Source organism: Osmerus mordax, chromosome 8 (genome assembly GCF_038355195.1).
Source record: "Osmerus mordax isolate fOsmMor3 chromosome 8, fOsmMor3.pri, whole genome shotgun sequence".
NCBI lineage: Eukaryota > Metazoa > Chordata > Actinopteri > Osmeriformes > Osmeridae > Osmerus > Osmerus mordax.
Window position 1 is genome coordinate 9,396,190 of NC_090057.1, and position 14,396 is coordinate 9,410,585.

Consider the following 14,396-nt stretch of genomic DNA (forward strand, 5'->3'; position numbering starts at 1 on the left):
CCACATCCTCTTCCACTCTTCCCCCATAAATTGTATTGTGCCTCCCTCCCTCCCTCCCTCTGTTTCTCTCTCCCCGTGTGAAAGTATGGGTAAATGTAGTTGTGGTATAAATCACTGGGCACACACGCGGACACCGCCAATTACTCACGAGTAATGAAACTCGGTAACAAACACACACAAAAGCGCCCATCCCGAGGCGCTCAGACACAACAGGAAAAGTGTTTTTTAGGGTGAGCCAAACAGTAATGCAATCTCGTTTTGGTAAATAATGAGAGTATGGGAGACATCACAGTTAAAAGTCTACTCCTCTAAAACCGACTAAAACCAACTGTGTGTGGTGTTGTGTCATGTTAAAATACAAACCCTACCCTTCCTTTCTTCCTCCTCTCAAACTATCTTCTGTTTGTGTTCACAGGCTGTGAACAGACCAACCGGACAGGGCCTGGACTCCTAGATGATGTCATACACTTGACAGACCTTCTGATGACGGTGTGAACTAGAGCCAAACAGCCCAGGAGGCTGTTTGGCTCTGCATACGGTTTGCATACTGTCCATGTGTGCTGTTCCGTCACAGACATACAGTACATGATTAGCATCCCTGCAAGAAGAGTCCACACAGTGTTTGTACTGCATGTCAAATGGAGATCCTGCCTTGTTTAAACAAGAGCAGACTATATCCTGGATAAATGAATGGATGGATAGGTGAGGAAGCCGTCTTATAGAAGGTTGACTACAATGTTCCTTCTTTTCATATGGTCAAGGAGACAAAAGTACCAGATATCTATCTTGTGTACCAGGCTGGGTTCTTCTCTTACAAACGCCCTTTGACTCTGAGCTGCATGCTGATTGACACCTGTGTGTGCTGGGCTGTTAATGTGTGTGTGGGACACAGTCCTTCACAGAGAAGGAGACTGTTCTATGTTCTATGAGACACAACGCAGGAAGTAATGCAGAGCCAGAGGAGAAAGAGGCCTCTGTGTGTGTGTGGGTGTGTGTGTGTGTGTGTGTGTGAGAGAGAGACTGCCTTTTCAGCAGCTGAGGAGAAGACACACAACCCAGAAACACATACACACATACTCTACCTCCCTTTGTCTTGTTGTGCAGGTGAGTATTTGGGACACAATGTATGCTGTACCATGAAGGAGCATTCCAGGACTTTTTCATTTCTTTCTGGGTCAGCTTCTGCTATGGTTCACCTACTCTACCTATGCCTCTCTCCCTCTCTGTGCCTGTTTCTCTATCTGAAGCTTGACACCTCACACAATCACCACCTATAATGTCTTTCAAACATTAACGAGTCCATATAAACCATTTGACAAAACAAATAGTATACAGCGCTGTAACTGCCGCCACAAGAGACCATAAGAACAAAAAACAAACACATATCTTGCCAACCAACATATAGAAATAACTGGTAGAATTCAGACCCTCATCTTAGACATTGGTTCGACCCAGTGAGGCAGTAGTGGTGTGTTTCTTGGCAGGTATAGTTGGGACAAAGCCAGATACAGGAGATGCAGTCTTGACTGACTGCCACTTCAGCAAAGTTATCTTTCTGTTGGCTAGCAAAACACACACACACATCCAATCTCTTGCCCTTGAACGCTGCATTGTCATGTGTAAAATCTTTATTGATAACATGACATTGTGTGGGATATTTTGAAGGAAATATTTCACACTTTGACCATACTCTATGATATCTCAGACTAAACAGACAGACAGAAATGTTTTCATGACACTGATAACACAAGTTGTGAGTGTAAAGCCTCAAAGTTAATCCTGGTAACAGTGGTTATATGCTCGTCTTTGTTGCAGTAGTGGGATTCATAAGTTAATAAGTAAGCTGCAGTCTTTACTACTGATTCCTCACACACAAACACACACAGTATCTTTCTCTTTCGCACACCCGTTAACAGTTGGCCAGACCTCGGGGACGTGGCGATGTCGAGATGCTCTATTGTTATTCTGACAAACGATGCAATTTGGGACACATAATGATGAAGAGGAAGCGTCTACAATGTCATATTTCATTGATGTTAGAGGACAACGATAGGAAAGCGTTTTTCTATAACGTTGATTAGTTTAATTGCAACGGTGTGCAATGGCAACGCTATCTCACCTGCAAAAGAAAGAAACAATTCTACCCCGACACACCGTCTTATTTTTTTAAGGATACAGCCTAGTCTACTTGCCGATTAAATAGCCTTTACTATACCTACGGACACTTACCGTCCATGTTGTAGTAGTTCACCTTCAATACTCAATTTGGCTATCCAACATGTTTTATATCCCATTAAAGCATACGTAAATATAACCTGTTGCGGTAGAGGTTGATCAGGTTCACACAGTCCCAATAGGACACGGCTGACGTTCCTCACTCGCGATGAGGCGGACCAAAACGTAGCGGGGCGTGGGGAAATGGGAAATAGGCGTTAATCACACCGCCAGGCTCGGCGCCAGTTTGTTTTGGGCTGTGACGTCTGTATTCATGAAAAGACTAACAATTAAAAGCTCAAAATATGGATAAACATTCCTGTATTTTTAAACAATAACCATTTTATCGTTGGGCTATTTTAGCCTAAACTAAGACACGATGCTAAGATTGCCACCTTGAAGGGAAGTAAAACAGCTGTTCTTGACGATGCGTGCGTCAGGTGCCTCTCACGTCGGCCAACTTTGCTTTAAAATTACTGAAGGACAATGTGGCTTATAATACAACATTGACTGGAATCGAGATCAAACAAAAACATGACCATGAGATGTTGGCCAGCCTTACAGTATCTACGTGCTTCTGCCATCTCGTGGAGATGGCAGGTAACTAGACATTTTCCAATAAAAAAGTTTGAGAATATAAGCTCAACAAAAATTTATTTTAAACATAACCTTTATAAGGAACATAAACAAGCACTCAACTTGTTTTTCAACTCAACTCATTTGACAATTTCCACTCAGCAAGTGCTCTGAGCTAAATTGTGAATAAATCTAAATGAATGTGCTGTGCTGTTTGGCATATGCTTGCCACTTTTGTTTTTAGAGGACCTTAACAACATGTACTGTAGCGCCCAAGGCAATGACTGACGGTACAAGGATTAGGAAGAATAAAGCTGGTTAGCATGTTCAAATGAATCTACAAAAGGTATTCCACACACCGATTTGTGTAGAGCCTAGGTACTGTGTCTGAATGTATTTGTGTTTGTGAGTGTAGGAGTTTACACCAAAAAGCATAGACCAGGTAATGAAGTGGTTGAGATGATGATTTGACCAGACATGCATAGGTATGTTTTTATGTGTCTTCAGAAGGCCTTGAATATCTGGTTGGGGAGGTAGCCCAGGTTAAGGAAGGAGGTCTGGGCCTCTCTCTCCAGGTTGGCCAGCTCCTGAACAGTGGGGGCCAACACATCCACGTGACCCTTGTAGTGACCACCTGGAAGCAAGAGGTCAAACGGTGAAGTTGACCTTTCCCACACAGCTGAGGTATATTATGATCTCGTTCAACACTGTTCTACTGCATATAGACACACACACGCACCTCCTCCTGTTGCCCGACGCTGTCCATAAGTGACCTTCCCGTCGAAGTCATCCAATGGCACTTTGATGTCCGGTTCACACTGGGTGATGGTGCACTTCAGGTGCTCCTCCACATCTGACAGAAGCTGAGCGACAACAAAACATGTGGCTTGAGAGGCAGGGAGGGAAAACAGCGAGGAGCAAGACAAAAGTCATCTAGAAAAGGTCATGATTAGATTAGTCCCCCCCCACTCTTTTAAAGCCAGAGCGATGCAGATCCTGTCACTTTGCATGTTTGGTAGTATGTATGCTTTGTGCCGTGCCAGGCCACACGGCTGGAACAGTAGAACTCTCCGGTGTGTCAATCCTAGCCTCCCTACCCTACGTGTATTTGTACCTCTATCTCGTTGTACCAGATGGTACAGCCTCCATCTTCCTTTAGCCTGGTGTTGTGGCAGCCTCGGCCCCGGTTAGCGCACGTGTGGTACCACACCTACACACATACGAAAGTGTACACACACAGTCTAGCCAGACAGGAATTGTTCTACTACTATAAACGTAAAACAATAACGCATCAAAACATTACCTTCTCTTTCTCCATAGCAACCAAAGAAATGGCCAATCCCATTCTGTGAAAAAAAAAAAGGAGACATAAAAAGTTTGGTTTGACCAATGCGTTATTGGGAGGTGTAATGCCTTGATTGAGTTTGTCCTATGGGCAGCCACCCCACGCTGTTGCCGGGTAGATCTCTAACTGACCTCTCAGCTCTGCCCACTCGGCCGATACGATGGACGTAGTTCTGCTTCTCGTCTGGCAGGGTCACGTTGATCACTGCAGTCACCCAGGAATGAACCATCATTATACATGATGCTGCATACTACATAAGGTAGTTCAGCCAAAATACAATGCGTGTGTCTTTTGAGTTTGTTTGTTTTGGTCCCACCCTCTTACCGTAGGGAACTCCCCGGATGTCAATGCCCCTGGCAGCCACGTCAGTGCAGATCAAGAACTTCACTTCCTGTTTCTGGAAACACAGACAGGAAGTCAGCCATGACCTTGAACTTGGTAAACATTTTTCTCACGGTTGAAGAACATGCTGTTGTTGTTTACCTTGAACACCTCCAAGTTGTGTTTGCGATCTTGAGGCTTTCTGTCGCCGTGGAGACAGACGCAGGACAACTGGTGTCCTTTTTTTTCGGGACCTGTGTAGAACAAGGAGAATGATGGGACATTGTTGTTTACACGATATGCGCTGCATAATACTAGTACAGTACAGCGTTCTCTGGTTTTATCCTCTCTCACCTCCCCCCTGCTGTATGAAGTACTGCTCCATGTTGTCACAGTCAATCTTGGTCCTACAGAAGATGATAGCCTGGTCCATTTTGTGTTCCTTGATGGCTCTGATCGTATACTCTCCCTTCAGAATCTTTATGCCTTCCGACCACATCTCTACACACAGGGGTCAATGGTCACAGTCATTCAGGGGTCAAAGGGCACATACAGTGGCGTGTATCGGTGTATTAAGTTGAAGTTAAGTTCTAGGTCTTAACCCACACTATTCTGTACAGGGGGCTGCAGGACAGACATGTTCAGTATGAGGGAGGTCTAACCTGGGGTGTTGGCTCCTGGTCTGGTGTTATCTTTGGCGTGGACCTCGTCCGTCTGAAACCAGATTTCACAAAGAACAATGAATCCATCACCCGAATCAAGTGCACCCCAAGTCTCTCTGAATAGAGCCGAGACGTGTCCCGCCCCCCCAGACGGACCTGGATGTGGTTCTTGGCCAGCCTCTCCCAGAGGCGGTCCTGCTTGGGGTTGACGGGGACGACCACGTGGTGGACCGTCTCGGGGACGGAGTCCTCTCCCTTCAGGTCCACCCAGGTGGGGAAGTGCATGATGCGCTCCGACAGCTTCTTCACGTCAAACGAGTGCAGGGTGGCGGAACACACGATGACCTGCAGGGAGGGAGGCAACACACACACACTTAGACAAAGGGGAAACAACACTGTATTCTCCTGTGTGAAGGGGCATCAGTGAGTCCCAAACAAGCACACACACGTACCTGCAGCCTCTTGCCGTCCGAGGTGACTTGTGGGATCTGGTTGTAGACCCTCATGATGAAGTCTGTGTAGCCTGCAGAGAGTAGCCCATCCTGGGGGGAGACGAGGTGTTACAGGGGTCATCTCATGGAGGGTCTGTCTACACCACAACTGTACCTCTACATATTAGGAGAGACTAAACTAAAACTAAACACAGAAACTAATAGATCAAGGCGAGGATGAACATACACACTCATCCAGGACGAGGAAGCGGACTTGGGACAGGACGAGCTTCCCTGTGGAGATGAGGTCATCGAGCCGCCCTGGAGTTCCAACCACGATGTCCACCTGCAAGGAAGACACGAGGTCAGGTCTGAGCAACGGCCACAAACGCTCTTAAAAAAAACTTTCATGAAATCCTGAGCTCCACCTACCCCCTGGTCCAGGATGGCCAGCTGGTCTTTGGCCGCTACGCCACCGATGATCAGGAGATCTCTGCAATGACATCACACATGTGGTTGTGTGACGGTTCAATCACACATTTACATTTAGCAGACGCTCTTATCCAGAGCGACTTACAGTAAGTACAGGGACATGGACACACACGGACACACACACACACTGTTGCAGTGTACCTGAGCTTGGGGTTGTCCACATTCTTCTTGAACTGGTTGACCACGTTGAGCGTCTGCTCAGCCAGCTCTTTGGAGGGCTCGATGATGAGGGCTTTGGGGGCGGTGGACACAGCCTTCACCTGACTCACCTTGGCACTTCCTGTCCAGGGAGGAGGAGGAGAGCTCACTGTGTCTGTGTGTGTGTGTGTGTGTGTGTGTGAGAGAGATCACAATATTAAAGTCATAATGTAAAAGATTAAATAAACCCGCTGTACCAGACTGAGTGGACTTGACCACTTGTCTCTCGTCTGCTTTGTCCAGTGCTCCAAACCCAGCCTTAGGGGCGTTTTTAAACTCCTCTCCGCCAAAGTTAAACTTCAGCTCTGCATTCTAGGAAACACAAAACCCAAAAAAAAGAGACCAAATGTCAATGTGAACGTTTGTAAAAGTTTAACATGCAGTACTGTGTTAAAAGTCTTGGGTATCTTTATCTAGGTATATTTTTGACTTCTGTATTTGTGCGACAGTATAAAAATGCAACATTGAAAAATTGGTTGATCAGTCTTTTTCCATTTAATAATTTATTGAAGCGTTTTTTCTTTCCGTATTAATCGTTTTGATGTCCCTAGGGATTTTGCACAGTACTGTATTTGAAGAACAACTCCTTTACAAGTAGTGTACAAGTAGTGTTGTCCCATAACAAGGCCATGTTGACTGTTACCTTGAGTACACAGGAGGCAAAGAACGGCTGGTTGCTCAAGTGAGGGGGGATCTCAAAGGCCAATCCCAGATCAGTACCTGAGAGAGAGAGGGAGAGGTAAAGAGAGAGAAGGAGAGAAGTGAAGAGGGAGATAAAGAATGAAAGTCAATTCCTGTCTTCTTGCCCCTCCCACATGACGCGGCATATTACAGATCGTTCTTACCATTTTTGGAGAATGACAAATGACCGTTGTCAAGATCCAGGTAGCATCCGATGGTGTCATGCATCGTGAACTCCTACAAAACGCAAAAGTTTTCATTTGGATTCAATTGAAAAAAAAAAAAAGAAGAATATGCAGGTGAAAACTTTTTCGATTATCTCTGCGACCTACATCTCCATAACTGTCAAACTGCTTGTTGTGGGATTTCTTCCCAGTCCCTCCAAACCCAAAGCTGTACTTGTCAGTCCCTGAAATCACAAGCGAGTATAGAAGGATTCAACGTTTAACACAGAACTTTCAAAATGAGTGACAAGCACAGTGAGTAGCTGTCAACAATAACCATCTGCTCAACTGTCCTCCGGGTTAGGAAGCCTCACCCAGGTCCAGAGAGGCCGGGCTGGTGGACCAGCCCACTCGACACAGGCCCTGATCATGGCACGACACCTCGTAGTAGTGCTTCCCTAGAGGGAGGTTGGGATGGGGGGGGGGGGGGGGGGACGGACGGACGGACGAGAGAAACAGGTTACGGCAGAGAGAGTTAGAGAGAAAACGAAAGAAGAGATGGGAGTGGTTTTTGAGTGTTTACTCAAAAGACTGTTGTCACCAACAACAGTTTATTCTTACCCTTTGTGACACCTTTGGTGGAGCGACAACCGTGCCACTCTTTGAACTCCCTGCTTTGACAACACAGACCATCTGGGCCGATAGCTGCAGGACGGATTCACAGGACAAGACCAAGAAGCACGGATGGAAAGTTAGACAGATAGAACGAGACAGAGGAAGAGTAAACTGAAAGACTGCAGCGCCCTCTAGTGTCCTACCGACACACTGCTTTAAAATGAAAACCACTGAACCAAATGACTTTCATTGTTGGTACCCTTTAGCTTGGTTTATACTTCTGCAGGTCTGCTTTCCTAAAGTTGTGTGTGTGTGTGTGTGTGTAAAGATGTTCTCTGGATGTGTAGTTGTGTGGCCTTGTTGTGAAGATAGCCATTGAATTTTTTGCCTCAAGGTGGCACTGTCATGCAAAATGGTGGTTTGTTTGCTTGTAGCGCAGGAAAAACCTCAGAAGAAGTATATTTGTAGTAGGTAAACAATTGTAAGATCTAACTAGCTATATCGGGGAAGATGGAAAACACTTTCTGGAATGACGCGTTTGAGAGAACCAGTGAAATTAAATGATGCCTCGTCTATGTTGATACAAGAAGTCAAACGTTGACGTAATCCCTACTTTGTGTAACCCCTCCCTCCCCCTTCCAACCAATCATCGTTAGTGCTGCTCTGTGGTTGATGTACGCGGAGCTATGCGCTCTTTGAGCTGGTGTTTGTAGGCTACTCGGCCATGTGAGGCTCTCTGCTGTGTCTACAGACCCTCCGCAGACACGCTGGACATGGCAGGATAAATCAAGCTTTACACTCACCAAACGCTGTGCTACGATCATACGGATTCATCTGCCAGGTGTTGAGGACTAGAATTCAGAAAACACATGGATAAGTGACAATCTGGCTTTCCTTTGCACAATGCTTCATGATTCACCGCCAGACAATAACTTAATTCTCAGCCAAAGTCATTGAGTTATATTCTAATAGAGAAAACATTGGGAGGAACATTGCTGAATGGTGTTGATAAGCATGAACATGACAGTGCTGGCTCAGGATAATAACAAGATGTCTAACTGACCTGTTCCACCTGCCTTCACAGCAGTTCTGCCCTTCTTGCCCTCCTGCTGGTCCTTCAGAGTCTCATACACTACCTGGATCACTGGGATACTGAAGGCCTACATGGATCACACAGTGAGAGAGGCCATTACTAAACTGACTATATTAGAAAAAAATGCGTGTGGAGAAATCCTACAGTCTCAATAATACACGAACATGCTCTGACATCCCGTTGACTACACATTTCCACTTACCCCAGTCTTACCGCTTCCAGTCTCTGCAGCCTAGACACAAAGAGCACAATTATGATTGACGAGTTGTGTACATTTCATTCATGTGACTGTCGGAGAGTAAGCCTGTTATTTATTCTTACCATGAGGACATCTCCACCACCAAGAATCAATGGAATAGACTCTGCCTGGATGTCAGTGGGAAGCCTGTAAGCATCATACATTGTGTAAGTGAATCTTTAAAACAATGGTGATGAATTTATTAGTTTATAATTAGTTATGAAAGTGTTAGCTAGAAGATAAGTTAGCGTACAGCCAGCCCAAGTCCTCGACAGCCTGAGCAATTTCAGGCATAACACCCATTTCTGTGGAGCAAAGGAAACATCCCGTTAACAATGCAGTGTGCGTACTGAATGTAAATGTAAATATTCTGGGGGGGACACAATTGAAATGCTTACCACCAAATGCTGCCATGACTGCGTACGAGTTGCTAGTTCCACCGGATATAACGTGTTCGTTAAATTTGACAGCTTGCAACAGTCCCCGTGGTCCGGTGTAGTCAGTGTTTTATTTGTTCCGGAAATGAAATATCCTAATTCACCGTTATATCTACCTGCTAAGAACAGCAATTTCAGAGCTAAATACGGATAAGGCTAAATTAGGTTGATTAGGGAAGCAAATATCGCATAAATCGTTGAATATCTTCATAATACATGTAGCCATTCGCGTTTTACGTATGTACCACACGAACCACCGTACGTGAAACAACCAACAAGCGCAAACATGGCTGACGACAGCAACATTGAAGGCGAAGATGAGAACATTTTGTATGATTTACTTATAAATACCGAATGGCCACCCGAAACGGACACTCAGGTTAGTCAGTGGTTTCCTCATGGTCATTGCAGTCTCCATTACAGAACTGACACGCACGCTGAAGTTGCTAGGCACTCTGCAAAATAAGTTAGCTTGAGGTGCTCGTTCATTCTGACAGCCACGTCAGACGTCGTTCAAATCCTGATTGATAAGCGACTAAAGTACAATCCCTAAGCTTGCTTGATTGCAAGCTTGCTTGCTTTGGTTTAATTTGTATTTACAAGCACACATGCAAAACTCAATAGATAATAAAAAGACCCCCAGCAAAAGCTAAGTTAGGTATTTTGCTCTGATTGAACTAACTATTGTTTACCATTTAAGCCTGTTTGTTTTTATTCCATAATATATTACCCTTAACTGTTATTCTACATAGTGAAAAAGGTACGATTGGCTCCTGTTAGTCAACTTTGTGCGGCTTTGACATTTTCAGCTGCGAGGCAGCAAGGAGCAGAGCTCATCTGTTATTGCCAAAGCAGTGACGGGTAAGAGAGCTATAATCGAATCTATGTCTGTATCTCTTACTGCATTCAGGCTATTTTGTGGCCATCATGTTTGTAGTTTTGTATCGACAAATGGTAGGACTAATGATATGATCCAACTCACTCTGATCAATGTCTCACAGGGCCGTTCAGGTTCATCCTACATTATCTGTGGTACAGGTATGTATCATATCACTCTTTGTCCTTGATTCAATGAAGAACTGTCTTTGGGGTGCAGCCGTCACACTACTGCAGTAACTGCTGCTGCAGCCGTCACACTACAGCAGTAACTGCTGCTGCAGCCGTCACACTACTGCAGTAACTGCTGCTGCAGCCGTCACACTACAGCAGTAACTGCTGCTGCAGCCGTCACACTACTGCAGTAACTGCTGCTGCAGCCGTCACACTACTGCAGTAACTGCTGCCATACAGCAAGGGGGTAGGGGGGTCATGTGTGGTCGAACTAGTGTTTGGAGTAGCATGCTCTAGCGGATGAGGCTCCGCCCTACCACACCTCCTCTCTTTCACAGTCACTCTTCTGTGGAGGACACCCCATGGCTTCTGATCCACAGGATTTAAGGAGCTCTTTGTCAAGTGGATAGATCCACAGCATCTAAGTAGCTCTATATCATATGGATAGATCCACAGTATCTAAGTACATCTAGATTGGTTGGATCCAGTCCATAGTGAACTTTAGACAGTTGCATAAGTCAGATGTATTATCTCTCCACATAGTCAGCAACATTAATTAGATGATTAATTATTAAAGAGCTCTGCTAACTTTGCCTGATTCAAGATCTATCTTCCTAGATCCTGCAACTAGGTATACTTTAGCAGTAGATTAATCTGGCTCACTTGTGTTGGACTGTTTTGGGACCTTTTAGTGTGACCTAAGCAATGTCTCATTTTGACAGAGCCTAGGCTTAATGTTCCTAGATATTCATCAGATTAAGCTTGAAATGGTGAAAAGATGGACACAGTATAGACTGATTCAAATTGTGTTTGACTGCAACCTCAGTAATTCTATCCTTTGCAGAACTACGATTTCAAGCTGTTCCATTTATGTTGTTATTTGTCTATTTAATCAATTGACCCAGCCCCTCCAGCTCCTCCCTGCCTCCTGGTCTGGTCCGACTGGCCAGCAAACAAATCAACTGGCAGATTGTGCTGGCAAGGTACAACACACACACATACAATAATCATTGTTGCCACTTTGTCTGGACAAGGTCTTAGCCTCTTCCTAAGTCTTTGTACGTGTGGAATGTCCTTTCATCCAATCATCTAATTACACTCATTAAAACAAACAAACCATCCTGTGAGGCATCTTTTAATTGTCTATTGATTCACCCATGTAAGACTGTGTTGTATGGCTGATTGATGCTGTTCTTCATTACGTCCAAGTTTCAAGCCTCAATTAATTTTGTCTGTGGTTATCTCTTCCTCTCTTTACTGACTTTTACTCTACCTTTTCTTTTTTACCTTCATTGTTATCTCCCTATTGTACTGCCCTCTTTCTTTCTTCATTCATTCATGTCTCCTTTTTCCTTCTACCCCTACTCTCTTCCTTGTCTTGTCTTGTATCTCTCTCTCTCTCTCTCTCTCTCTCTCTCTCTCTCTCTCTCTCTCTCTCTCTCTCTCTCTCTCTCTCTGTCTTGTCTCCCCCTCCTCTCTCTCCTCAGTAATGGGAAGCTGCTGGCAGTGGTTCAGGATCAGTGTGTGGAGATAAGGTAATTATCAAAACTCGTTGCCCGTGTGTCTTACGTGAGATGCACTGCTTGATTAATGTTGCTATCTGTCTGTCTCCCCCTCCCTCCCTCCCTCCCTCCCTCCCTCCCTCCCTCCCTCCCTCCCTCCCTCCCTCCCTCCCTCCCTCCCTCCCTCCCTCCCTCCCTCCCTCCCTCCCTCCCTCCCTCCCTCCCTCCCTCCCTCCCTCCCTCCCTCCCTCCCTCCCTCCCTCCCTCCCTCCCTCCCTCCCTCCCATATACTGTATATATTTTACATCTTGACATCTCGTTTGTGGTATTTGTCATAACTCCCTCCTTCAGAAATTGGTTTCTTAGCTTGATTAGGCGAACATGGAAGGAGGGAGTGGGGGAGGCTGGAAGGTGTTGGGTTGATTGGGTGCGAAGGGTATCTCTAGAGATTCTGCTTGTGAGTTTGAGTTTATACTCCCTTATAAATGACATTTAATTTGTGTGTGTGGGCGGTGGCTGTTTTTTTGTTAGTACACTTTCTTTAAAGGACATTTGAACCTTTTTTAAGCACAGCCAATTCCCCTGTGCGCAAAATCAAATCTCTTCCTAGTCAGCAATGCGGTGTAATGACAGAACGCAATGCATTAAAAGTAGCAAAATTGAGTCAAAATCAATAGTAATACACATCAGTTATTCTGCACACTTGGTTCTCTGGTGGCACAAGCCAAGGCAGGAAATATGACCTTTAAAAGGTTTATGCAGACATCTGTAATGCTTTCTGTATTCAATCAATACGTAAGCCTGCAAGACTGTAACTGCATCCGCACACAGTTACAGTAGTGTCTGCATGGTTACCAGCTGCTATGCAGATGATGACGGTGCTGTTATGAATAGTATGTCTTATTGTGTAATTGTAATGACTATTGAAAGTCTTATTGTACCACTAATGCCACTTTGGGGTATTCCTTTCCAGTCTGTTTCTGAAGTAACTTACAGATCATGTGACCCAGGCTTATGAATTGTCATACACTGTCGTTTGTTTTACAGTGAGGCTCAGTCAGTTGAGTCTGTCTCTCATCTCCTTGTTTCCCTCTCAGCAACCTTCATATCACTCTTATGCATCCTTTATTTATACATGCTGCCCTGTATAAATAATGGATAAATAGAAACGACCAATGCAGTGCAGAGTTAACTCAAGGCCTTTTTAGTCCAGGCCTAATCCAGGGTGCTATTGACTGACTGTCTGAGTCTCCTGGCATATTTACTTGATGCATGGTGGTAATACCAGTCAGACTCAGTCCCCCACTGTTATGATCCACATTCATCAATAGTGCAGTTTGCTGAGTGTATGTGTGTGTTTGTAAATGTGTGTGTGTGCATGGGTCTGCGTAAGGGTAGATATGTGTGTGTTCGGGGTGTATGTGTGTGTATGTGTGCAAGGCAGCCTTATAGATGTGTGTACGTGTTTGTGTGTGACCTCCATCACCCAAAATGTGTGTGTGTTTTGTTCCTTTGCAGGTCTGCGCGGGATGACTTTGGTTCGGTCATTGGGAAGTGCCAAGGTAAGACTGTACTTTATGGGTCACATATATTACTGTGACTGGACAGAAGCCATACCTCAGCAACGGATGACATCACGCTGTACTGTCTAGACGAGTGAGAGAGTGAGAGGCACCTGGGTCCCGGGGGGGCTCTCAATAGTCTGTATTCACTTGGGCATTTTCTCTTTCATGATGTTCTCCACCATGGCCTGGCGGGCACCACACACGCAAACCCAAACAACAACAACAAAAACAAACTTAACAACCAAAATAAATAACAGACGAAACTGCAATGAGGACCTGTAATTGGTGAGGTGGAAAAACGAGTGCAAGTGAAGAGGTAAACTAAGAGAGGGAGGGACTGTAAAGCAGAGAGAGAACGAAAGAGAGAGAGAGTGACAGAAAAGTGGGGGAGGGAGGAGTTTTAAGAGAAAGCAAGGGAGAAGAGTTAAGGGGGAGGGAGAGAGAGATAGAGAAAGGAATGGAGAAAAAGAGAGGGAGAGAGAGAGAGAGCGAAACTGCTGGGGGAGGAGGAGGAGGGGCAGGGGGGAGGGGGAGGGGGGAGGGGGGAGGGGGAGAGGGAGAGTATCTGTGTACTGAATGCGTACATGATGGCCTGTGTGACATGTGGTTAATTGGAATGTGTGAGAGGAGTGAGAAGCAGCGATAATCACGTTCTTCCCTCCCCATATCCTCAGAAGCGCAGTCATTAACTAACTTTCAGTCTCGATAAAACAAATCGCCCCGATCATTTGATAAGGTATGGAAATAGATGGCTGTTGAATTTAATTGCTCTATCTTCCATGCTTTACCCCCAACTCTTCTGTTCTAGCACA

The 14,396-nt window shown here is 45.2% G+C and overlaps 3 protein-coding genes across 5 annotated transcripts in view; 1 reads left to right on the forward strand and 2 right to left on the reverse strand.

The window, feature by feature from the left end:
- Positions 1 to 2,467, reverse strand: part of itsn2a (intersectin 2a) — a 28,788-nt gene extending 26,321 nt beyond the window's left edge. For all 3 annotated transcript variants that reach the window (XM_067241301.1, XM_067241304.1, XM_067241300.1), the window contains exon 1: positions 2,230 to 2,467. In XM_067241301.1, the coding sequence (XP_067097402.1) occupies positions 2,230 to 2,236 (7 nt within the window). In that variant the 5' untranslated portion in view covers positions 2,237 to 2,467. The remainder of the gene's footprint in view (positions 1 to 2,229) is intronic.
- A 390-nt stretch (positions 2,468 to 2,857) lies between these two features.
- Positions 2,858 to 9,467, reverse strand: ddx1 (DEAD (Asp-Glu-Ala-Asp) box helicase 1). Its single transcript, XM_067242126.1, has 26 exons — positions 9,429 to 9,467; positions 9,284 to 9,335; positions 9,114 to 9,177; positions 8,995 to 9,024; positions 8,763 to 8,859; positions 8,503 to 8,550; positions 7,706 to 7,789; positions 7,459 to 7,542; positions 7,253 to 7,329; positions 7,085 to 7,157; positions 6,883 to 6,959; positions 6,437 to 6,551; positions 6,183 to 6,321; positions 5,982 to 6,042; positions 5,797 to 5,895; positions 5,571 to 5,660; positions 5,275 to 5,463; positions 5,119 to 5,170; positions 4,811 to 4,957; positions 4,619 to 4,710; positions 4,460 to 4,532; positions 4,267 to 4,339; positions 4,094 to 4,136; positions 3,905 to 4,000; positions 3,530 to 3,653; positions 2,858 to 3,424 (listed from the first exon to the last, which is right to left on the reverse strand). The coding sequence occupies exons 1-26, from the start codon at positions 9,442 to 9,444 to the stop codon at positions 3,294 to 3,296; spliced, it is 2,226 nt and encodes a 741-aa protein (XP_067098227.1). The 5' UTR covers positions 9,445 to 9,467; the 3' UTR covers positions 2,858 to 3,293.
- A 286-nt stretch (positions 9,468 to 9,753) lies between these two features.
- The window catches only part of nbas (NBAS subunit of NRZ tethering complex), a 91,511-nt gene continuing 86,868 nt past the window's right edge, over positions 9,754 to 14,396 (forward strand). The window contains 6 exon segments of the mRNA XM_067241748.1: positions 9,754 to 9,846; positions 10,277 to 10,328; positions 10,469 to 10,505; positions 11,423 to 11,500; positions 12,005 to 12,052; positions 13,538 to 13,581. Of these exon segments, the coding sequence (XP_067097849.1) occupies positions 9,754 to 9,846; positions 10,277 to 10,328; positions 10,469 to 10,505; positions 11,423 to 11,500; positions 12,005 to 12,052; positions 13,538 to 13,581 (352 nt within the window).

Bases quoted from the DNA above. Each gene is read 5' to 3' on its own strand.
- ddx1 (XM_067242126.1), bottom strand. The intron at 4,533-4,618 runs GTAAACAACAAC...CTGTGTTTCCAG, and splicing joins ACAACTTGGAGGTGTTCAAG to AAACAGGAAGTGAAGTTCTT. The intron at 3,654-3,904 runs GTACAAATACAC...GTTGTCGCTCAG, and splicing joins TCTGGTACAACGAGATAGAG to CTTCTGTCAGATGTGGAGGA.